The 24,880-nt window shown below is 37.1% G+C and overlaps 1 protein-coding gene across 3 annotated transcripts in view; it reads right to left on the minus strand.

Annotated features, from left to right (window-relative positions):
- SPICE1 (spindle and centriole associated protein 1) overlaps positions 1-24,880 on the minus strand; it is a 49,848-nt gene that overhangs the window by 11,417 nt on the left and 13,551 nt on the right. For all 3 annotated transcript variants that reach the window (XM_006174471.2, XM_032479223.1, XM_014566233.2), the window contains exons 5-13: positions 21,184-21,286; positions 20,252-20,358; positions 17,767-17,882; positions 10,464-10,606; positions 10,119-10,256; positions 9,508-9,761; positions 7,815-7,946; positions 4,241-4,385; positions 2,946-3,170 (exon numbers count right to left, since the gene is read on the minus strand). In XM_006174471.2, the coding sequence (XP_006174533.2) occupies positions 2,946-3,170; positions 4,241-4,385; positions 7,815-7,946; positions 9,508-9,761; positions 10,119-10,256; positions 10,464-10,606; positions 17,767-17,882; positions 20,252-20,358; positions 21,184-21,286 (1,363 nt within the window). The remainder of the gene's footprint in view (positions 1-2,945; positions 3,171-4,240; positions 4,386-7,814; positions 7,947-9,507; positions 9,762-10,118; positions 10,257-10,463; positions 10,607-17,766; positions 17,883-20,251; positions 20,359-21,183; positions 21,287-24,880) is intronic.

The following is a 24,880-nucleotide window of genomic DNA, read 5'->3' on the forward strand; positions in this document are numbered from 1 at the left end:
ATGATGAAGTGAAATAAAGAGAATTCACCTTGATCTTCATACTACAAACTTTTTCCTTTTGTATGGAACAAGGATTGATAGTAACAATGGACACCAAAAGAAAATGTAATTGTTATTTGCTTGCAATGTTCAGTATCCAACCATAGATGAGACACAGAAGACATGATTGTAATAGAACAATGTAAATGTTATCAAACTTGATACTATTAAAGGGAAGGCAAACTTGACTGATGGTGGGATGTGGAAACGAAGGAGAGGGGGAAGGAAGGGAAGGGAGCTAGTGTCCTCACCTTATATAGCAGAAAGCCAAGAGATATTACTTAAAGTCAATGAAGGAGAAATTGAAAGTATTTTAAGTCACAAAGTTATGCAATCGAAAAATTAAAAATAAAAATATAATTACCCAAATTAGAGAAGAGAGGTAGGTGTTAATATGAATTAAACCCTCTTCTTTTATAAGGGAGAGTCTGACACAACATTGTAAAATGACTATAACTCAATAAAAAAATGTTAAAAAAAAAAAAAGGGAGAGTCTGCAATGATTGTGTGAAGTTGATATTTCAAGAAAAGAGATATAAAATATTTTATGTTAATTATGAAGACAACCAGCAGAAAAACAGAAATCAAATTGGGATAAAAATAATTGCTTCTTTTTTTTTTAATTGAAGTACAGTCAATTATGATAAATTTGGGAGTTTGAGATTTACAAATGTTAGCCACTATATATAAAAATAATTGCTTTTGAGGTAGGCCTAGAGGTAGGGGAGGAGGAGACCCTTATATGTGGTTTTTTTTAAAACCACCTGCAAACATGAATTAAATTAATACTTTAAAACAAAAAGTGAATGGGAGAAAGTAAAAGTGAAACTAGCACATTATATATATATATATATATATATATATATATATATATATATATATATATACCACTCTTTCAAGAAGCATGGCTATAAAAGAAAGCAGAAATTAATTAGTAGCTAAAGGAAAATATTTATGATGGGAAATTCTAGGGCAACATTGTCCAACATAGTAGCTGCTGGTCATATGTGGCTATTCATACTCAAACTTAAATTAATTACAATTAAACAAAATATAAAATTCAGTTCCATCATTCACAGTATCCACATTTCAAGTTCTCAGCAGCCCCATAAGGCAAATAGTGGCTACCATATTGAATGGAGTAGACATTGAACACTTTTATCATCAACAGAAAGCTCCATTGAACAGAGTTGTTCTAGAGCCTAACTGAACACTGATGAAGGGCCCTATCTCTCATCTCTGTCTGCATGTTCAGTTCAACAGAACAAGTCTTTACATGTGAGTATTCCAAACTGCTGAAAAATATAACAAAACTTCACCAATTCAGAATACATATTCAAAGATAGTTTTAGCTGCTGTAAAAGACATGTGCAGTATTATTTTCAGTGCAGTACCTGATGCTAACAAAATGATGTCTACAGCAGTCCCAGAATAACTTGCTTTAATGAACATTAAGTTTATTTGCAATCAGAGTAAACATATTTATTGTAATTATTTCTTTAAAAGAACTTCAAGCTATCTTACTATCACCAGTGGAAAATAATTTCCAGTATCTCATAAGAGATCATTAGACAAGCTCATTAATATCATGCAAATATTTGAAAAATTACTTTAAGGAATGAAAATCTAACCTGAATAGAAATCAGAATTCAAATCATATTTTCTAAGTCTAATCAGGGATTAAAATACTCTCTAGATCTCTAAAGAAGAAATATCAAATCATAGAACTGTTGTGCTGAAGGAACAGTAAAGAAAAAGGAAAAGCCTCTCATCTGAGAGACAAGAAAGTCCAGGAAGGGTAAGTATCTCAGCCCCGCGCTGCACAGCTAGTCACTGGATGGGCACGCCAAGACTCCCGCACTCCCGACCCTCAGCCTAGCACGGTCTCCCTGCACCACGCAGATCTGACAGACTCTACATGCGCGTTGTAAATGCCAAGACAAATTTTATGTAACAAAGATTTGTCATTTTCTTTAACCTCTTAAGGTCTCTCCATGTCCTCCTAGGGAAACAAAGTGCAGAAAATCTGACAAAATATTTATGTCCCAATGACAATAAAAATTATTCTCCTGTTCCCCTATATAGGAATATAAACACTCTTCTCTAAGAAATAAAAAATTAGGCAAATAAAGAATAAATCACATTTTTCTGAAAATGTGAAAGTCTAAGGTAGTTTTTTGATTAAAGAGCTCTTTTGAAAGTGAAATGAAAGCTACAGCTCCAGAATAATGCGCATGTGGACAAATAAATACAATTTTCCAAGCAATGAAGCAGTCTGTGGAGCATCTGAAGACCATCCATGAGCTCCAAGTTAAGAATCTCTGAGCTCAGGATTAACAATAAATTGTTTAAATTTGATTTAAAGCTATATATGTGTTGCACAAGGGACTCTAAAGCTAATTTTAATTGTCCATTGACACTTCATTATAAAATTCCCTCAACTGACTAGGCTAAAAACTTTGATGAAAAAGAGGTTAATAACCAGATCTGACTTTCAAAATCCTCAAAGTTCCAGTTCCTACCTCTCCTTGGTTAAACTTTCTTTACTTTCTGGAGTAAAATCTCCTCTTGTTTCTTCCCACTTCCTATGTCCCTGGACCATAGGGACAGAGGGCATTCCCCTTACTCCACATTTTAATGCTGAGGACTTTGGTCCTTTGACCTGAGTTTACTTAATATTTACCATGTCTGATGGGACAGACACATACTAAAATTCATTGTCACATTTCACCATAGCTGTAACACCCATGAGATAAACAACCTAAAAAATCCTCCTTCAGCTTAAAGGTTATGTGTAATAATCAGTACCTTTTGGAATTCTGCTTTTCAGGTAACAATGAACACAATTATTACATTTATGAAGCATAAAAACAACTGCCGTATAACTTGAGAAGAAGGCGGCTCACCATCCTGCAAAGGAGAGAATTCTGAGGTGCTCTTCTGTCGGGGCGGTGTTAGCAACACAGCCGGCTCAAATACACGTGCTGGAAAACTGCTGGCCAGATTCCCACTTCCTGGAGGGTTGGGCACCTGAGACAGTTTAACAGGCAAATCTTCCTGAGGGAATTCAGCCACTTCATCCCCTCTGAACATCAACGGCATGGAGACATCAGCATTCACAACTGGACCCTCTGAAGAAGATGAAAGGCTGTTAGTACTTAAAGGAATTACGAGCACATGTCAGGTATTGGTACTTACGTGCATTTCCACGAAGGGCAAAATCACGTGGTCTCCAGAGCCTTCCTTTTCTAGTCCATATCCTCATTTAGCAGGAACCCACAGGAAAAGCTCCTGTGGGGCCAGCACTGGGAAGAAGTAGCCGGGTTTTGGTTTTCTGCTTTGTTTTTTTTTAATGGAGGGACTGGGGATTGAACCCAGGACCTCGTTCATCGCTAAGCACGTGCTCTACCCGTGAGCTATCCTCCCACCCCCAGAAGCAGTTGTTTTTGAGAGAAGCGCAAGGGTCCCCTGCCCTTGAAGACCTACCCTAGCCATTGAGTTTATGTCAGGCAAGTGAAATTTTAGAGGCAGCCACTTCTTAGAGTCCGTAAGAAAACACTCCTAAACATATAAAACTCTTTCCACACAAAGACACTCATCAAAGTATTACTTAGAAGTAAAAAACATGAAAAATCCTATATGTCCTATTCAGCCTGTGGAATATGATGATGGCCCATGAGATGAAGAAAGGCTTTCAAAGCATTACCACAAATGAAGTAAAGTTATGAATTTCTGAAACTCTATTTTTCTCTTCCCAAGACCACCTCTTCTCCTCCTGAACCTGGGGCACCATAACGAAAGGTGCTGCACTAAATTCCGACATGTCTGGGAAGCTAGTTCTGCTACTTTCTATTTGTGTGACTTCAGTAAGTTATTAACCTTCTCTCCTGCCTTAGTTTTCTCATCTAAAAAATGGGGATAACAAGGACACCTACCTCATAAGATTGAGTGCAGAACTTTTTGCAAATTAAGTGAAAGCTGCATTATAAGGATTAAACAAGATAATACATACAAAACACTGTAAAAGTACTTGGCATAGAGAAAGCGTCTGATAAATATTAGCTGAAATAGTAGTGGCCAATGTAACAGTGACAATGCTGTTTATGCATAAACAGCCAACGGCTACATATAAGTTTACAGTTTTGTTTACTCTGTAAGTTATTTTAATGCTAATCTGAGATAATAAGATTATTCCACTCACCTGGACTGTCCATATTTCTTCTACTTGTGGCTCCCCTTTCTAATGCCTGACTTCCTTTGTTATTTATCACAGGACAGTTCTTAATGGCATGGGTGAGTGATATAAGTTGCTCATCTGTTGTGATCATGTACTGCTGAAGTCTCGCCTCAAGAAAAGAGAACAAAATAGTATTACTGGCATATCAGACCCCAAATCATCACATAGATATGTATAATTATGTCATTGCTTCAAATACTCTTAGGAATTCAGACTTTCATTCAAATACTAAAATAATGCTTTCATAAAAATACATAATTATAAATATTTATTAAATTCCATGATAGAGGAATGGTTAAATAAATGATGGAACATCATTAATTAATAAGTGCACTGCTACAATAAGAATTAACCCTTTCACAGGGCTTTCAATTTACAAAATCCCTTCACATAGATGATACCTACTGACTCTCGAGCTACCCCAAGAGTCAGATACATTAGAGGGAGGAGACTCAATACAATATTATACAGGCATTTAAACTGATAAACATGAGCATTATAAAAATTTATGGTAATGCATATAAAATAGTATTAAGAGAAAATATATACATATATATATATACATATATATATATATTAGTCGACACTTGAACAACGTGGAAGTTAGCAGTACCAACTCTCTGCTGTCAAAAATTCGTGCCTAACTTTATAGTTGGCCCTCTGCATCCAAGGTTCCACATCCACGGATTCACCCAACTGCAGACCGTGTAGTACCGTGGTACGTATTTATTGAAAAAAATCCACATGTAAGTGAACCAGCACAGTTCAAACTAGGTGCTGTTCAAGGGACAACTGTATATACATAAACAGACATATTTATCTCCAAGATGTACACACATTTGATAAAAATCAGATGTGGTCAGAAATCAGAAATATTATTAGTATGACAGCTAAAGAAAGGCCATGAAACAGTTTTATATCAGCCAAATTTTCCCCAAATTCCACACTCATATACCCAATGGCCTACTTAACAACTCCATCTAGAACTCACACAGGCTTCTCAAACTCAAAATATACAAAAGCAAACCCCTCTGCAACAGCCCCTCATCAACGACACTTGTCCCTCTAACTGCTCAGTCCAAAACTCTGATTCTTCTCTCTGGTCTTCTCCTTCACTTCACATCCAACCCATCAGCAAATCCTACTGGTTGACTTCAAAACATGTTCAGAATTTGGTCCCTTTTCACCACCTATTCCACTTCCAACCTAGAACCAAGCTGCCATAGTCTCACCTGAATTATTCCAGTAACTCCTGTCTGTAATACTCTGCTTCTGTGTTTGACCACCTAAACTCTAGTCCTCCACTGCTCCCAGACTGCACCTGGGGGCACCAGAATGGATCACAGGGGCACCACAGGACATTTTAAATCCTCAAGGGAAACACTGATGTTCAGGTACCAGTGAACTACTACTAGCTTGAAGCAGTTCACAGACTCCACATTAGATCGAGATACATTCCTTTTGATGGTGTCCTATCTTTGTGAAGCTGAGTTTTTAGTAGCTGCTGTGCCCAAAAGCATTAAAATGATTGTGGAGTAGGAAATAAGAGTGATGGTGTCCAATATGATTCCAAGTTTTGAGAAGCTGTACAATGCCCAACAGGTATCTGTGATCTCATTAGTGAACAATTATGGTTATTTAATCATGAATAAAAATATGGCTTTTTCAATCACTTTACATGTATTATTTTTTTCACACAGCATCCAAGTTGTTAAGACGTAAGTACTTATTGAGTTGTTTGAACCTCACTACTTAATCAGTGAGACTGCTGGGTATTTCTTTGGCCCGGGGTGTTCTGAGACACTAAGGGCACCCTGAGCGGAGAAAGGGTGGTGATCTCTGATCTAATCTCAACATAGCAGTCCACTGTTGTCCTCTTAAAACCTAAGTCAGATCACTCTCTTCTCTACCCAGAGCCCTTCAGGGGTTTCCCTTCTCACTGGGAACAAAAGCCCCAGTCCTTATCCAGCCTGCAGGGTCCCACATGGTCTGGCTTCCGGGCTCTTACCTCCTCCTACTCTCTGTCTCCCACAGTCCACTCTGGCCGCACTGGTCTCTTCCATGGCTCTGAGCTCAACAGCCACATTCCCACCTAAAGACCTTCACCCTTGCTGTTCCTCTGTCTCAAGTGCCCTTACCCCAGCCATCAGCAGGCCGGCTCCCTCACCTCCTTCAAGCCTTTGCTCAAACGTCTCCTCCTCAGACAGATGTGGCCCATCTCACTTACACCTCCCCACCCCAGACACTTCCTATACCTCCTACCTTTTTCTTTATAGTACACATAACCATCTAACTTACAATATACTTCACTTCTTTTTTTTAAGGATTTATTTAAAGTATAAGCTCCATGAGGGCCAGATTTCTTTTTCATTCATTACTGTACTTCTTGTACCTAGGACAGTGCCAGGCCCACAGTAAGTGCTCAGTAAAGATTTGTTGAACAAATTGATACACTTGAAAAGTGCCCACCTTCCCAAGAGAATTGAAAACATATGTTCACAAATACTTGCACATGAATGCTCACAGCAGCATTGTCCATTCATCGCACACAAAAAGAGGAAACAACTCAAATCTCCTTCAACTGATGCACAGATAAGCAAAGTGTGATAGAGCCAGATAAGGGAATATTACTGGGCAATAAAGAGGAATGCCATACTGACACTCACTACAGCACGGATGAACCCTGCAAACATGCTGAGTGAAAGAAGTCAGACACTAAAGACCACACACTGCATGATTCTATTTACATAAAACATCCAGATTAGGCAAATCTATAAAAACATAAAGCAGATTTGTGGTTGCCAGGGGCTGAGGCAAGGAGAGAATGGAAAGTGAATACTAATGAGTATAGGGTTTCTCTTTGGAGTGATGAAAATATTCTGGAGTTAGATAATGGTGCTGGTACCAAATTCTGTGAGTATACTAAAAAAAGCCACTGAATTGCACCCTTTAAAAGGGTGAGTTAAATGGTATGTGAACTATACATCAATAAAAAAATGCATATTTTATATCTAATGTCCACTGACACAAACACAACTTGTCTTCTAACTATTGATTTTCTAGTCTCTTTTGGCTGATAAATAAAAGTAATAATAACCACTATTTGACAAAAAGATGACTAAAGATACTAAAGATACTATAAACATCTTTAAATGGTGTATGTTACAGGAGGGTTCCTCAAAGGGTATCCTCTGCTGTCCTGAAACTAAAAGTAACTATCATAACACTCATTTCACACTTTCAATAAACTCCTGTAATATTGGTAGTTATCATTTAAATGTAGACTCTGTCCTCCCCAATAAATATCAAGTTTCTTAAAGACAGTAGATTTATTCTGTACAGTATTTGTAGTGCACATTTCTACTATAGGACCTCCAATGTAATAAATGTTCAATAAAAGTTACTGTTGATGACAATAAAGAAGTGATAATCACACCGGCACAACTAAACCAAAAGCCAACTGGAAGAGAATCTCATATATTCTTAAAGATGGTTTACACTACTAAACACAGAAAAATCTGGGATCTCATCTGAGTACCTGGGTAGCAGTATTTTCTTCTCTCAGGAGAAGAATTTCAGCTGTCAGAGCATCAATGAGCTCTCGATGATCACCTAACACCTGTTCCAGTTGCTTCCTTGTCTCGACTTCTTTACGCAGCTGGAGCTCACTCTACAAAAAGAAAATCAAATAAACTCCCATCAACAGCATTGAATGTCAAAAACTAAAAGTTCCTACTCAAGCTGTCAAACAAGGTAATACTTGCAAAGGATATATTACGTGACTGTAATGACTTAATATTTTTATTAAAAGGTTTATATTTCATTAAAATGTGCTGCTTTATCTCTTCCCTTCTTTAGATAGAACACAATGAACAGAATGGTATATAGAATTAAATGACTACAATTTCTGTAGAAGAGCATGGAGAGAAGTACATATGCGTACTGCTTACGTATATGTAGGCCATCTCTAGGACACGCTGGTATCTGGTAATGTTAGTTGGTGACGAGGAAGCAAACAAGTTAAATGGAGGTTTGGGTGGGAATTAGATGTTTCATCATATACCCTTCTGTATCTTTGAATTTCATACCATGTAAGTGTATCACTAATTCAAAAACTAAGTTTGTTAAAAAATAATTAAAAATTAAAAAAGCAAATTTAAATTATTTAGCTTTGTAAACCAAGTGATTAACTAAACAGTACCTGCTTTTTAAGCCTGTAATACCTTCCAAAAGCCAGAAGTACATTCCTAGAGATTCCTGACTTACAGGTGGAGGAGTGTTAAGACTTCCACAAGTCTGACAGTATAATAAATCTTTAAAAAGCAATTTTAGGAAGACAGCGCCAGAGAAGTTGATACATGTGAATCAGGGTGGCGAATCAACTTTTTTTTAAATAATAAAATTTCCTTTCACATTTTTTGGTCATATTTGCTTAACAAATTTAAATACATAAAAAATAAATAACAGTTTAAATAGATTTCTCAAAAAGATGTAATACATAACCAATTCTAATTCCATAGCATTCTGAGGACTGATTATTATTCACAAATGAATTAATGAAATTATTCCTTTAACGACAATAAAATGTCTCCTACTTCCGACACTGCAGCAAAGCCCAAGTTACCAGTGATGCAGATAACATGAAGAATTTTCCTAATCTATGTCTACAGACTACAGGCATGCCACTCTCCACACTGAACTGACGTGGGAGTAGCAAGGAGAGAAGAGCAGTAGAACGAGGACATGGTTAGTACTTCTAATTAATCTGTCACTGTCAAACTGCAATATTGAGTATTAGCACAAGATATAATTTTATTTATAGCAGGCTTACCTTATTAATTATATTTTACTAAAGCTCATATTAAAAGCAGCATCAGAGGGGAGGGTATAGCTCAGTGGCAGAGTGTATGCCTAGCATGCATGCGGACCTGGGTTCAATCCCCAGTACCTCCACTAAAAAGATAAACCTAATTACCTCCCACCAAAAAAATTTTTTAAATAAATAATAAAATAAAATAAAATCAACATCACTTATCTGATGTATCTGTATCAAGATGTTGAGGGGAATTAACAGGATAAACCTTTACTACAGATAATTCAGAGCTGAGGTCTTTTAAACAAAGCTATTCAAATACTTGGAGATTCCAATAACTCGAGTGTTGAGAGGAAAACCCCACCCATTTCTGCTAGCAGTCTGACAGAAGGGGAGACTGACAACCCCACGCCCTTACCTCTTTAAGGTACCGAACCAGGCGACAGAGGGAGCTCACGAGTGACAGGGTGAAGCCGGTGAGACCCTGACTGTTCTGGAGCCCCTGGACCTCGCGTCCTGTCCACCGCTCGTATTCTTCCATTTCGTGTTCCACTTCGTGTATCATGTGTTTGAGGACATCCAGGCTGGAGTTACTGCTAGTTGGTAAATCCGTGGAGGCTGTGCTGGCTGATAACGTGCTACTCTTCTGCTTGGAAGGAGGTCTTTTTTTCACTGATAATGACAGAAGTCATTCTATGTTAAGACCAGGAAAAATTATACTAGAAAAACATTTGACTGTTGTTCACAATTTATAGAAAGCTTTTTAACAATAAAAATTATCATCATTTTCTCATTTAAAAAAACTATACTGTTCAAACCAGACTTATGCTATCCATAATGAATGTATGAGAACCATCTTTCTAGAATTAAATGGAATAAAAGTAGACATTATTTGGCTACCATTCAACAAACTTACTTAGTAGAATCCAACAGGATGAGCTTAAGGGAAAAAACACGTACTAAGAAACTAAGACAGCTGTATCTAGTTACATGTTTAATAACTCATCTTTGTGAATGAAGGGGTGGAACCTTTATTTAACAGCTGTTTTTGCTTCCTGGAGTTCAGCACTTGCCCCACAGCATAGCTGGCATCTAGAGTCGTGGTAGACGCCTCAGGTGGAAGTCTGCTATGGATTCTCTTGACAGCATCGGGAGCATTCAGAGCAGCTAAAAGGAAGAGTATTTCCAAACGTATCTCAGGTGAACGACAACAAAAAGTCTTTTATGCATTTCAACTGACAGATCAATCAGTATTTTAATCAGGCTAAGACAATCAAAACTCAAGTAATGTTCCTTTAAAAATTACTGTGCTTCAGGAAGAACATAATAAAGCCAGCTACTCTCTAGGGAAAACAACACAAATGGGGACCAAACCTTTTCGGTCTCCTGGTGGAGAAGCAGATGATGGAGTTCCTGAAGATGTTGTTATTTGTGACTGTGTTGCTATTTTTTGCTGAATATCAGTCCATAGTTTATTAATCAACTCAGAATTATCTTCCTTTATTTGCTGGAGAAATCTATAAATTATGCGACAACAAGCTACATTAGAATTCACAAGTGCTATCATTTAAACTGTTCAACTGCTTACATGTTTGGTCTGAAGAAACTTTAAATAATTCACAATCAAAGAAAAATGTTTTGCTTTAACTTATAAGACAAAAAACTAAAACGCCAGTCTTCTCAGTGTTAGAAAGAACCATTTCATCTCCCTCTCAGTTTCTTATCTATGTTGGCTCCTAAAGCAGGAGTGATTTGCCCTTTCTGAAGTTTTGCACTACAGGCTCCATCTTCTCCTCGCCTTGTCTAGAGGAATTACATGGCTTGGCCCCTTCTGGTTTATACAAAGGAGCTTGTCCTCAGAGCACAGGCTCTGCCTATCACTGAAGTAAAGTGACTGGAGCAGACTCTGCTCCTGTGCGTCGGGAGGCGGGGAGAGGGAATGAGAAGGAGAGCTGCAGTCTAGAGGGTTAGAGAGCTAAGCCTTTTGCTATAATCACCTTTATTATTGATAAAGCTGATATTTCAATCTGCAATTGTCTGATTTCTTTGTCTATTTCCCAACTGGACTGATAATTTAAAGGAGGTAGGGGGCCAAAAAGTGGAAACAACCCAAATGTCCACCAGCTGATGACTGGGTAAGTAAAATGTGCAATATCCATACAAAAGAATATTATTCAGCCATAAAAAGGAATAAAGTTCTAACAAGCTACAACATGGACGAATCTTGAAAACATGTGAAAGACACCAGACACAAAAGACCACACATTGCATGATTCTATATATAGGAAATGTCCAGAATAGGCAAATCCATAGAGAGAAAAAAATAGATTCATCTAATAGATTAGACAGGGCCGACAGGTTTGGGAAGAAATAGGGTTTGGCTGTTAAAGAGTATGGGGCTTCTTCTGGGGGTAATGAAAAAGTTCTGAAATTGACTACATTGCACACTCTGTGAATATACTAAAAATCTTTGAATATTATACTTCAGATGGGTAGATTGTATGACATGTGAACTATATATCAATAAAACTGTTACAGGAAAAAAACAACAAAGACAACAAAGGAAAGGTGAAATCTTACTTAGGGGCTCCACAAACCTCAACCTAGAGGAGCTGCTTTCAAGCAGCCTGTGGACAGCACATCAAACATTAGCTGCTACAAAGTTTAGTTAGCAAAAGGTCTATAATGTGGTCCGTTCACATTATGGCCAGGTATCAAAACATCAGACAGACACCTCTGTTAAGATAGTGTTAATTAACACTAAATCCAACCTTCAGGATAAATCCTAAGAAACATGTTGTAATGAGATTTCTATAGAAGCTGGGAAAATCCAAACCAGTTTAAGCTCACATTACTGTCTCTAATGTTTGTACTTTTAAGAGTCAGGTCAGGTGAAATAGCAAGAACAACAAAATAATACACATCATCTATGGTAGGCTTAAGAATGGCCCTCCAAAAGATACCCATAACCTAATCCCTGGAACCTACGACTGTTACCTTAGCTGACTAAAAGGGGACTGAGCAGCTGTAATTAAGTTAAGGATCTTGAGTTAGGGAGAGGATCCTGGAGTATCCAGGTGGACCCTAAATGCAGCCACATGCATCCTTATAAAGGGGAGGGAAATTCTGACAAATACAAGAGGAGAAGGTGATCTGAAAGTGGAGGCAGAAATTGGAGTGATGTTGACACAAGCCACCATCAGCCACCAGAAGCCAGAAGAAGTAAGGAATGGGTTTTACCTTAGAGTATCCAGAGGGAATGTGGCCCTACCAACACCTTCATTTCAGTCTAGTGAAACCAATTTAGGATTTCTGGCCTCCAGAACTGTGAGAGAATAAATTTCTGTTCTTTGAAGCTGCCAAGTTTGTGGCAATCTGTTACAAAGTCCCCCAAAATTAGTACAGTTTTTGGTACCTGGATATGGGGTGCTGATGTAACAAACACCTAAAAATGTGAAGATAGCTTTGGAATTGGATAACGGGTAAAGCTGGAATAATTTTTAGGTGAATTTATGACAGAAAAAGCCTGAATGTCTTAAAATGACTATTGATATAAATACAAATGTTAAAGACTCTTCCAGTGAGGGCTCCAGAGGAAGTGAGCAGCATGGTAGAGAAAGCCAGTATCATCTCAGAAAATAACATATCACTATAAAGAGAATGTTGGTAGAAATGTGCATTTATCAAGAGATAAATTAAGAGAACTGTTAAGCAAAAAGGAACCAGGACTTAGTTTGAGAAATTCTCATACACTCTAGATTACAAAAGATACTCAAAGCAGGAGTCACTGTTAGGAAAATATGCTCTGTAGAGAAGTGTATGGCTGGATAACCTTTTGCTACTTCTAAAAAGATTAGGCATATGACTCATGGACCCTCTCAATGATCTCAGCAGAAGCCAACAACAAAGATGGAACTATCCACAAAAGCTCTATCGGGGACTTCTTATCTAATGACATGCTTTTCCATGACATACACAGGAGACCCATACGATCTTTTGAGAATGTTATACCAGCAGAAATACTATTAGCTTGTACTGAAAGGGACAGAGATAGGATAAAATAAAGGAAGGGTGTCAAACTCCTAAAATTCTCCAGATAGAAAACAAGTCTATAAAATTACTCAGGGGCAAACATGGGCTTCAAGGAAAAGGAATAATGATTTCAAAGCCAGGGCTGCAGGTATAGAGACCAGATCCACAGGCACAGAGGTCAAAGTCAGAGCCACAGGCATAGAAGACAAAGCCATAGACCCAAAGGATGAAGTCTCAGAACAAAGAAGATTATTACCAGGCCTTGAAATATAATAGAAGTTGCCCTGCTGAGTTGGGACTGGTGACCCATTTCTTCCTTTGATTTTCTCTCTTTTAGGATAGAGATGTCTGTAATTATCCTATGTAATTATCCATCATTGTATTTTGAAAGCAGATAACTTGTTTTCCAGTTTTTTAGGATCATAATGGAGAGGAATATTGGCTCAGGGTGTATCACATCCAGAGTTTGACCTGTATCTCACTTAGATGATCAGACTTGGTTTGAACTGATGTTTCGATGAGATTTTGAACTGGAGCTAATGCTGAGACTTCAGGGGATACTGGAATGGGGTGAATGTAAATTTTGCATGTGGGCCAGTGGGTGGACTGTGGTAGCCTAAATTATAGTCCTTGAAGATATGCCCATGCTCTAATCCCTGGAACCTGAAAATGGCCAAAAAGGGTCTTTGCAGATGTGATTAAGTTAAGGGACTTGAGATGGTGAGATTATATTGGGTGAGCCCTAAGTGCAATCATGTATATACTTATAAAAGAGAGGCAGATGTAGATTTTGATACACGTAGACACACACACAGAGGAGGTGATGTGAAGACAGAGGCACTGGGGTGATGCAGCCATTGATTCATAGCCAAGCTCCTTCCATTTTCACTGTTGACCACTTATGAGCACCAGATCTATTTTATGGCAGCATCAACTACAACAGTACTTTAATGACTTTATTTCATAGACAGCTTAGGAATATCAGCCCCTCTAATCCTTAGCATATAAACCCAAGCCTACTTGAAAGAGCAATTTTCCTTGTCCTTCAGTTTTTGCCAGGTGGGATTTCCTCCTCACATTCTTCCCGCCTTTTTCCCATAACAGACTCTAACACCACCCTTCCTCCTCCCTAGCCTGCACACAAAGGTCTACGGAGGGAGTAAGGCAGTGGTAAAGGTTACAGTAAGAGAAATGCTTGCAGTCACTGCTTCCTCACCTGGAATGTGCTGACCCCCCAGAAATACCAACGACCTAGTAGAGGTTTTTGAGGATTGGGGTAAGAATTTATTTATCACATATAACATTATTTCTATGAGAAATCAGTTCAGTGCTCACAGGAACTCACAGAATTCACAGAAATTTTCAAACCAGAAGGTACCTTAGAAATCATATATTCTACACCCCTCATATTTTACAACTGAGGAAACAAACACCCACAGATTATCTGATCAGTAAGTAACCTTAGTTGCCAGATAAGTCTAATGCCTCTTCTAATACCTCATGCCCAGTATGTAACAAGTAGCACTGGAGACATAAAGTATTCAAAAGTTGGAAACTGGGCGGGGGGTGGGAAGAGATAGACTGGGATTTCAAAATTGTAGAATAGATAAACAAGATTATACTGTATAGCACAGGGAAATATCTACAAGATCTTATGGTAGCTCACAGAGAAAAAAATGCGACAATGAACATATATATATGTTCATGTATAACTGAAAAATTGTGCTGTACACTGGAATTTGACACAACATTGTAAAATGATTATAAATCAATAAAAAAAGTTAAAAAAAAGAAAAAAAAAGTTGGAAATCGCCTATTTACCCAACTAATGAGATAAAATTAACCTTAACTAACCAAATAAAAAAATTACTTGATTCAAGTGTGAAGAATAGAAGCGATTCTGTACAAGATTAATTATATTTATGTTGGGAAAGAAAAAGATGACACATATTTCCAGATATCCCTAAGAAAATGGTGACCAGCTAAATCTGAATCATGCTATATGTCTCCTAAAACACTATAGAGTGAAACAAGAAAAGCAAACAAAACAGTAGATAACCCATAGCTCCTATGTTATTGAAAGACAGAGAGCACTACTAACTTCAAACCACCTGTAAGTAGAAAAATAAGCACCAAATTCCAGCAAACAGATTACCTGTGCTCCTGCTGGAAGCCTCTGCAAAGAATGGGGGCAGTTCAAAGTGACTGCGCAGAGAAAAGGAAAGCTGAGAGCCTAATGGTGGCAAAAATCACCTCTAGAAATAAAAGGTCCACTCTGAGAATGCAAATACTTTAAAAACAACAGTAACAATCTGGGCAATCATAACACCACCAAGAAGTGTACAGAACCCAAGGTGGTAGTCTTGGAAAGGTATCACTTCTTAAGGAGAACAGAGTGAACAGGAAAGGAGAGGCGCACTTTGAAGGGTGAGTCCTGAAGGGGAAAAGAAGTACAAGTCCTTCAAGACAAAAGGGAACCACAAAATTGGAGTATAAACAACTTTAACCCACCCATACTTTTAAAAAAAGAACAAATACACCCATTAAATAAACTGTGCTTCACTATAACTGAGAAGTCACTCAAACTCCAAACCCTCTCCACAAAATGTAAAGTATAACAAAGGCAGTATATCAAAACAGAAAATTTAAATTGAAATATTGCAGCTGATGAAAATTCCTGCTCCCCACCTGTGAAAAAAAAGTAAAAAAAACTATAACATAATACTTCAAATGGAATAAAATATACTTAAAGAAGCACTTCTTCAATCAGAAATTCTGAAACTAAGACTAGAAATGGACAAAAAACAGGAAGAAATAAAACAAGAATTAATTAAGCTGAGGAAAGAAATTGAAGAAAAATTATGTCAGAAATAAAAATTAAACAACATGTCCACTGAAGAAGTGTTAAACAAACATTACTAAGCAATATTGAAGAATTACAGAAAAACAACAAAAAGAATAATAAGGAGAATAAAAAGGGTTAGAGAGAAAGTGCTTGAAGTGAAAAACAGAAATCTTTTACTTATATAAAAGGAGTCTCTGAAAAAGTAAAACAAAAACAGTATTTTAGAACTAAATATATATATGTATATTTAAATAGTTTGTATGTATATAAAAAAGGGCAACCTGGGTTGGGAAAGGAAAAACTGACCTGGAAAGGTAAACTCCAAGACATAGCTTAGCAATATTTAAATTTTAAAGACAAAATAAATTTTAAAGATAATGGAAATCAAGTCACTGGACAAAAATGCCAAATCATAAGGGCAAGAAAATTATCCTAGCATCAGACTTCTAAAAAACAACATTCAAGGCAAACCAAGAGTGGAGTAGCATTTTCAGGAAAGTTAAGGAAACAAAAAGGAATCAAAGACACCAAAAGCACAAGCAAAAAACCAAAAATAAATTAAGTGGAACTACATGAAACTAAAAGCTTCGGCACAGCAAGAGAATCAATCAACAAAATGAAAAGGCAACCTGTGGGATGGGAGAAAATATCTGCATATCATATATTTAATAAGGGGCTAATATCAAAAATCTATAAAGAAGTCATACAACTTGATGGTAAAAAAACCAAACAATCCAATTTTTAAAATGGGTAGAGGAACTTAATAGACATTTTTCCAAAGATGACATACAAATCCAACAGGTATATGAAAAGGTACTTAATATCACTAATCATCAGGGAAAAATGCAAATCAAAACCACAATGAGATATATCCTTACACCTGCCTAAATGGCCATCATCAAAAAGTCAAGAGATAACAAGTGTTGACAAGGATGTGGAAAAAGGGAACACTTGTGCACTATTGGTGGGAAATTTAATTGGTACAGGCACGATGGAAAACAGTGTGGAGGTCCCTCAAAAAATTAAAAATGTAACTAACCTATGATCCAGGATTCCCACTTCTGGGTATATCTTCTGGGTATATATCCAAAGGAAATGAAAATAGGACATCAAAGAGATATCTGCACACCCTTGTTTACTCCAGCATTATTCACAATAACTAAGATATATCCACAACCTAAGTGTGTGCCAATAGATGAATGGATAAAGAAGATGTGATATATACATAAGTATATATACACAATGCAATATTATTCAGCAATGAGAAAGAAGGAAATCCTGCCATTTGTGACAATTGTGGATAAACCTGGAGGGCATTATGCTGAGAAAAAGAAGTCAGAGAAAGACAAATACTGTATGGTATCACTTATAGGAGGAATCTTAAAAAAAAAAGAAAAAAAAAGCTGAACTCATAGAAACAGAGTTGAGTAGTGGTTGCCAGGGGCTGGGAGGTGGGAGAAATGCGAAGATGGTAAAAGGGTACAAATTTCCAGCTACAAGATGATTAATTTATGTACAGCATAGTGATTGTAGCTAATAATATTGTATTATATATTTGGAAGTTGCTAAGTGAGAAGATCTTAAATGTTTCACCACAAAAAAGGTAACTATACGATGTGATGGAGGTATAACTGCTGTGATGGCAACCATGTTGCAATATGTAAGTGTATTAAACCAAAATGTTGTACACCTTAAACTTATACAATATTATATGTCAATTATATCTCAATAAAACTGCAGGGGGAAAAAGAAATGGCCTTGGAAAAAAGCATTGTAGGTCTTTATGCCATATATACATACGTGTCTGCATTTGTGTTTGACTGAGAGTTTAGAGAATTATCCAACTCATTCTCACTTTCTTCTGACTGGCTGGTAACAGTTCCTTCTTCTTTGTCATCATCAACTTCATTAAGAGCCTTTCTCAACACAACAATAAAGTAACATCATAAGTTGGTTATATATACACTCATCCTTTCCTTTTGTCATAACAAGAGAGATCCTTCCTTCTAGGGCTAATTCCTCCCCATGTGTTCTAGAACCCAAACGCTCTTACCTCCTTCTAGTTCACCAATTGCCTCTTTCCTCTCCTGGACCTTTAACCTCTCCTTACTGGCTTCAGCTCATCCACATTTAAATGTAAGTCTCTCCCATCTTATCCTGACCCTAAATTTGTCTGAAGCTACCATCTATCTTCTCTCTTTGCATCATAAACTTCTTGAAAGAGCTGTCCCCTACTTCTCATCCACCATCTATGCCCTGAAACTCTGCTTCTGCCCTGCCATTAAATTTAAACTGACAAGGTCAACATCAACACACTTGTTCCCAAATCAAATGGGTATTTCTGACTTTGCCTTCCCTTACCTCTGACTCATTAGACACCAGTGACCACTCATTTCTTTCCTTCAAAATCTTCTTTATAAACTTTTCTTTTTCATTTCTATCATATTGCATTTTCTTGGTTTTTCCTCTTCTTTTGACCATTCCTTCCCAATCTCCTTTATTGGTTCTTTCTCTACCCTCCCCTTATAGTTGATATCACTCAAGGTTTTCCCTTTGGATCTTTTCTCCTCTCATCTGACTCATTTTCTGTATGATTGTATCTTATTCCAAAGCTTCAACTACACGCCAAATGCTGTTGATTTCCAAATCTCTATCTTCATCCAGATCTCTCCTGAGCCCTCAACATTCATATCCATCTGCCTAAAAGATATCCGTAGAACATCTTACTCCACATGTCTGAAATTTATCATTTTCCTAAGCCTCTCCTATCATTCTTCCACAAACCTCATTCTTGCCATATTACCAAGATGATGAACAGCATCACCCTCTACTCAAGATTCTCAAGCCAGCAAACTGGAAATTATCCTTCTCTTTCATCCATCACATCCCATCAGTCACCTAATCCTGTCAATTCTACCCCTTTTTAAAATCTCTCAAATCTATCCCTCTTCCCCTTTACCTACTTCCTGTCAGTCCTCACCACTTCTCACTAAGATTCCAACCTGAGTCTTCTGTAACCAGATTCTCTAACCAGTCTTGTCCCTCCCCAGTTCGTCTCCCACACTACTGCCAATTTCACTATGACTGCTTTAGTGGCTCTACTTTTACTTTCTGATTCCTTAGCCCTTCATGACCCAGCTCTTCCCTGTCTCTCCAACCCTGGCTCTTGCCACTTCCCCACCCTCATCATAGAGACCATGATCATCCGAAACCTAATTTTTTAATAAGTATCAAAACATAAATGGTTTCTGGCTAGGGATACAGCTAATGGGTTTTGGCTATTTAAAATATGTGTAACATTCTACTTAATTGCCCTTATAAGTAGAAAACAATATACTAATACAATTCTGGACCTTGTGATTCCCTAGGATCATCTAACTGATGTCTCCTTTTCTTCAGAGAAGATACAAATAACTTAAGAAATTATATTAAATAGGTCCTAAGTCCTAGTCATTTATAAAAAGTTGATTTATTTTAATATTAAATTCTTCATAGACTTTTAAAAAATGTTTCCTATCTCAAAATTCTAAACATTTTGATTAAGAGTTCCAATTAGGTTAAAATATAGGTAATTAATGTTTTACTACTGTACTTTTCCCATGTAATTAGTCAATAAATTCCAAGTTTCTTGGGTAGCTGCTTTTTAAACACACTAATACATTAGAAGGGACTAAGATTTAATAAAGAACTAGTATCTGGTATTATGCTAGGCATTTTACATAACCTACCTTGGTGGATCCTCACAATGACCGTAGCCTGTATATTCTATTCCCATTTAATAAAAAACAGTTTAAGCCGACTCAGATACCTTGAAAAATCAACTCAATATCAAACTGCTAGTATGTAACACAGATTCATTCACCTGACTCAAAGTGGAAGTGGATAGACTCTCTTTTCCATATTTGTAGATGGTGCCACAGTATTATGGAACCAGACAGCCTCAATTTGAATGCCGTCTCTGACACTAACTAGCTTTGTGATCTTGCACAAGTCATTTAATTTTTCTAAGCCTCAGTTTTTTCATCTACTAAATGGGGATAATAATAGTAACTATCTCCTAGGTAAGTACTCAATAAATGTTAGTTATTATTATCCAGTCCTATCTTGTTTAGTACAAGCATTATTCACAGAAAGTACAACATGCTTGAGTAAGAACAATTCTAGCAACCACAACTTGGTATTTATTGATACTAAAGCTTTTCGAATGTTTACCACAATGCCCATCTACATCAACTTAAACTTAATTTCAGCATGAGCACTTATGGCTGTGTGCAAAGCACATTACCTGAGGCTCTACGACAGATTCGCTAAGGATAGCCTGGGTGACTGGATCTTGATTTACCACAATGGGACCTTGAGAGGAATCAGGAGCCATCGTTACATTTGGAAACCCTGCAGAAGGAAAATAAGTCATGATGATTTTGTTTCATTTAATTCAATTGACTTCACACGCACTAAACACTGCCATAGGTTTGAATCATCATGAAAATCTTAATCATAATCATAATCATAATAATAGCAAGTCACACTTACATAGTGCTTACTATATGTAAGGCACTGTTCTAAACACGTTCACACAAATTAAATTGTTTCACCCTCACAAAATCCTACGAGGTTGTTACTATAAGTGTTTTACATATGGGAAAACTGAAACTCAGAGACATGAAGTAACTGGCTGGCACAGAGTCAAACTAGTGAGTGGCCAAGCCAGGATTCAAACCTTAAACTGAAAACTAATGATCTGTTTTCAGGGATTAAGATAAACAATAGATTATATACACATTAAAGTGAATAATGTGTATCTCACAAAAGGAAAAGTTCCCCTGAGAGAGAGACTGAGGTTGCTTTAAGTTTCAGACTAAGCTTTACTCAAATTATATACAAAACAGATACTTTAATTATATGGTAATTTAATATTAATAATCTGAAATTAAGTCTTATTTTAAATTATGATCTTATATATTTCACCATAAAATATCTTAGTAAATAAAGTTACCTTTCCTTAGCTGAGTAATTTGTAATAGTTAATATTCTTAGTGAAAAGCAAATAAATTATAATAAATCTATGCCTAACAACTCTTGCATGCTATCCGCTCTAGAATACACATAATATAAATAATACGATGCCTGAAAAAAGATTTTAAATTCTTCCAAATAGCCAGGTATGGACTATGGTTTATAAGATAAAGAAGCTTTTGTTTGATTTGAATACTTCACCTGTGCGCCTACGAGGAAAATCAACAAATAGATCTTTTGCTGTAGCCATCAAACGATCAGTTTTTTCCAATACATCCTGCATCTGGTATTGATCAGAAAGAATCTAGACATATGTTAATGATAAATATTGTTCAGAAATATATATATATACACACACACACACACATAAATACTTAACAAATCACAAAGGAAAAGTCTCTATAAAGGCGGGAGCATAAAAATAACCTAAAGTCCTTCCGTGGCAATATCTTTAAGTACCAGTAGATGGGGCTATTACAATAATAAGTGGATTCCAAATGCTTGCCTTAGATCCAAAGAATTATTAAATTATGACCCAGTCCACACACAAACATAAAGATAGATACACACCAAAATAAAAGTTTTGCTTAATCTTACTCTTTGAGAACCACTCTGATATTTTCTTTTTAGTTTCTGTCCTATTTTTTCAAATGATGGTTGCAACCCATTAACTTGATTTTACAATCCACTAACAAGTTGTGATCCACAGTTTGAAAAACATTGATTAAAGATATGAATCTCGGAGCCATAAACTCAGAGATGTGAATCTTTGGTATTACAACCATTAACTGATTTCATAGTTCACCAGTGGATCATGACCCACAACTTAAAAAACATGTGGTGAGGTTTGAGTTTGAAGACATTAAACAAAAAAAAATGATGCTTCTGCATTTATAAACAAGCTCAGTTTTTATCCTGGAGAGATGAGAACTCAAAAAATACCATTACAGTGGTGCCTCTGACTATGCACTTTCAACTTAGAACTTGCTTAATTACAGTAAGGACAGACACATAGGCTGGAGTAAAAGCAAGTTAACTCCATCCACCACCACTAGAAGGCACTCTTAGGATGGAAAGAATCTCAGAATTGGAAACTGCCCAGTTTGCAACACTGACTGAAATCAAAACATCTAGTAACAAATGCTCTTACTGGAATTTCTCTAGACCATGGAAACAAATATATAGTATGACCTCAGTTATTGTTTTAGGATGTGAAGAAAAATAACGAGAGTCACATTTGACTTTTTCTCCTTCTCCCCTGCTAAAGCCAAGCAGGTTAGCTGGCTCAGTAAGTGAGAAGTCCTGAATTTGTTCCTTCCACAAAGAGTAAACTTTGGAATGGCGTATGGCAAAGAGCACATCTGAAACCAGAAGACTGGCATCCTAGGTCTGGTCAAGACACGCTAAGCAAAATCCAACCTCTTTAAATTTAGTTTCCCAATCTCCCGATATGTAAATGAAGATACAACTACCTCCCAGCCCACAGGGGTGTTATAAGGTTGTGGACTGAAAATCTGCATACAACTCTATAAATATTTGAGAATGTACAACTTAAATTTCCATCCCTGGTTAGAAGCCATCATGCAGTACACCAATTAGAGCTTAGGAAAGAAAGTAAATGAGCATTATAATCTATTATTTATACTAGAAAAATTACACAAAATATATTTCCTGATGGCAGGTTTAAGAGTTCACCATTTTTTTTTTTAAAAAAAAGGCTTGACCTCCTATCAAAATAAAGAGATACAAATTGACAGAAGCAGATTGTGGAGGAATAATTTTATCATATGAAGACTGGGTATTAATTATAATGAGGTCTCCAGTAAAGCCACTGCCCTGCAGCCCTCTGCTAGCCTCTGTCCAGGCTCTTTGGAGCAGATGGTTTGAGTGGCCAGAGGTCAGTGCATTGGCTTTCCCTCGTTCTTTGTAGATTTCTTTACTACTCCTCTGTGCGAGAACTCATCGTCATGACAGGTAAATCAATCTGTGTACATATTGTTTCTCCAGATGGGTTTGTAGAGCACAAAGCCAAACTTATGAATAGTAGAACACATCTTGGATTTTCAAAAGATCAGTCAAGGTCCCTTCAAAAACACTATTGGAAACTTCTCATGCTAGCAGTTTTGCTCTCTGGTAATAAAAACCAGACAGAATTGGGAAAGTACAGAGACTAGGTTAGTAATTATACTTTAAGAATTTATAAAATCTTATCAAAGCCCCCCTTTCTCTGATTTGGATGTGAACTATTATTTGCTTGATTCCCATGGCATGAGTGTATCATACTAGCAAATGAAATACAAGACTTTGCGGGTCAAAGAGCCTTTCTCTTAATTTACGTTAATTGAGGAGCCCAGCTTCTGGGGGATGGGTCCTGATAGCTCTAGCCCATATTGATAAGGACCGAGGTGGATATGCCCAAAGAGGCCTCTTCCGTTGGTCCCCACACTCCCTTATCAGAGACATTACAGATTTAGCAATATTGACACAATAGATGTATGCATCCTTTGACTCAGCAATTCCACTTTTAAGTGTTTATCCTACAAATATATTAATACATGTACTCAAAAACATTTCAAGGATATTCATGACATTATTTATAATGACAAGGCAGGAAATAATCTGTGGGTGGCAGACACTGCTACTTACCCACCAATATCCTTTCCATTTTCCCTGTAACAGTAGAATTCCCAAGTTAGTCAAGTACATAGCTAATTTGCCAAATACCCTTGCAGGTAAGAATGGTCATGTTCTGAACTTCTGGACAAAGGGACAGCAGCAGAGCTTCTGGGTGGTGTGTAAAAGGAGTAGCACGCATTCTCCTTCCCATTCATGCTGCCTGGAATACAGCTGAAGGAAGCTGGAACAGCCATTTGTACTCAGACACGGAAGTCCTGTAATAAAGGACCAGAGAGCCCCCTACCAACTACCATGGACCTCCAAGCTGTACCATAAGAGAGGAATCCATTTCTATTTTGTTTCAACCACTATGTTTGGGGGTCTTTTTGTCCAGGTGCTTATACTATACTCTAATACACATCCTAAATGTCCACCAGTAAAGCACTGAATAAATAAACTGTGCTACATTCGTATACTATATGGCTACTAAAAAGAAAAGTAGATTTCTAAATACTGACATGGCATAACCTTCAAGAAATGTTGTTAAATGGAAATGCCTGAATCCCGCTAACAGCAGAGGTTCTCAGCTCCAACAAAATACTAAAATTACATAGCAACTGTCTAAAAAAATACCTAAGTGGAGTCACATCCCAGGTCCACTGAATCAGATATCTAAGTATAAATACGGCTGAGTCCAGAGACTGGTTTTTTAATGGAAATTAGTCAGTCAGGGTTGAGAAACACTACACTAGAGCAGGAGGAAGCGGCATTACCAAAGGAAGGCAGAGAAATTTCACTCTCTCCCCCTCACTACTCTTCTTCAACCCCTAATTCTACAACATCTACTACATACAAGGTATAAGAAATTCAAGACATGAGCAGGGACCACTAGGGAGGGGAAACAAAAGCCCAGAGTCACCTCAAAGGGGCCTCCTCTTTCCCTGACCAGATCTGTGTTCTTAGGTCTTTCCCTGAGAATTACTACATAACATTTAAATGTACGTGACTTGTCTAAGATCACCAAAAGATATACACCTCTAAGGAACATCCTCTCTCAACCCACTGTTCTTTCTATAAACTCATGTAAACATTTATTTCACAGATATAATTCTTCCTAGTGATACATAAGGTCAAGATTTTCATATTTCACTAAGAAGCCTGATGAATTCCTCAAAAGACAGAGTGTCACTTAAAGCTACAGTAGAAGGTCACCCAGACAGCCAAGTGCAATAACCTTCAACACCGAATAGGAAGCAGCACTGAGCAAGAAAAAAAAAGGACA

The sequence above is a fragment of the Camelus ferus genome, chromosome 1 (genome assembly GCF_009834535.1).
Source record: "Camelus ferus isolate YT-003-E chromosome 1, BCGSAC_Cfer_1.0, whole genome shotgun sequence".
Lineage (NCBI taxonomy): Eukaryota > Metazoa > Chordata > Mammalia > Artiodactyla > Camelidae > Camelus > Camelus ferus.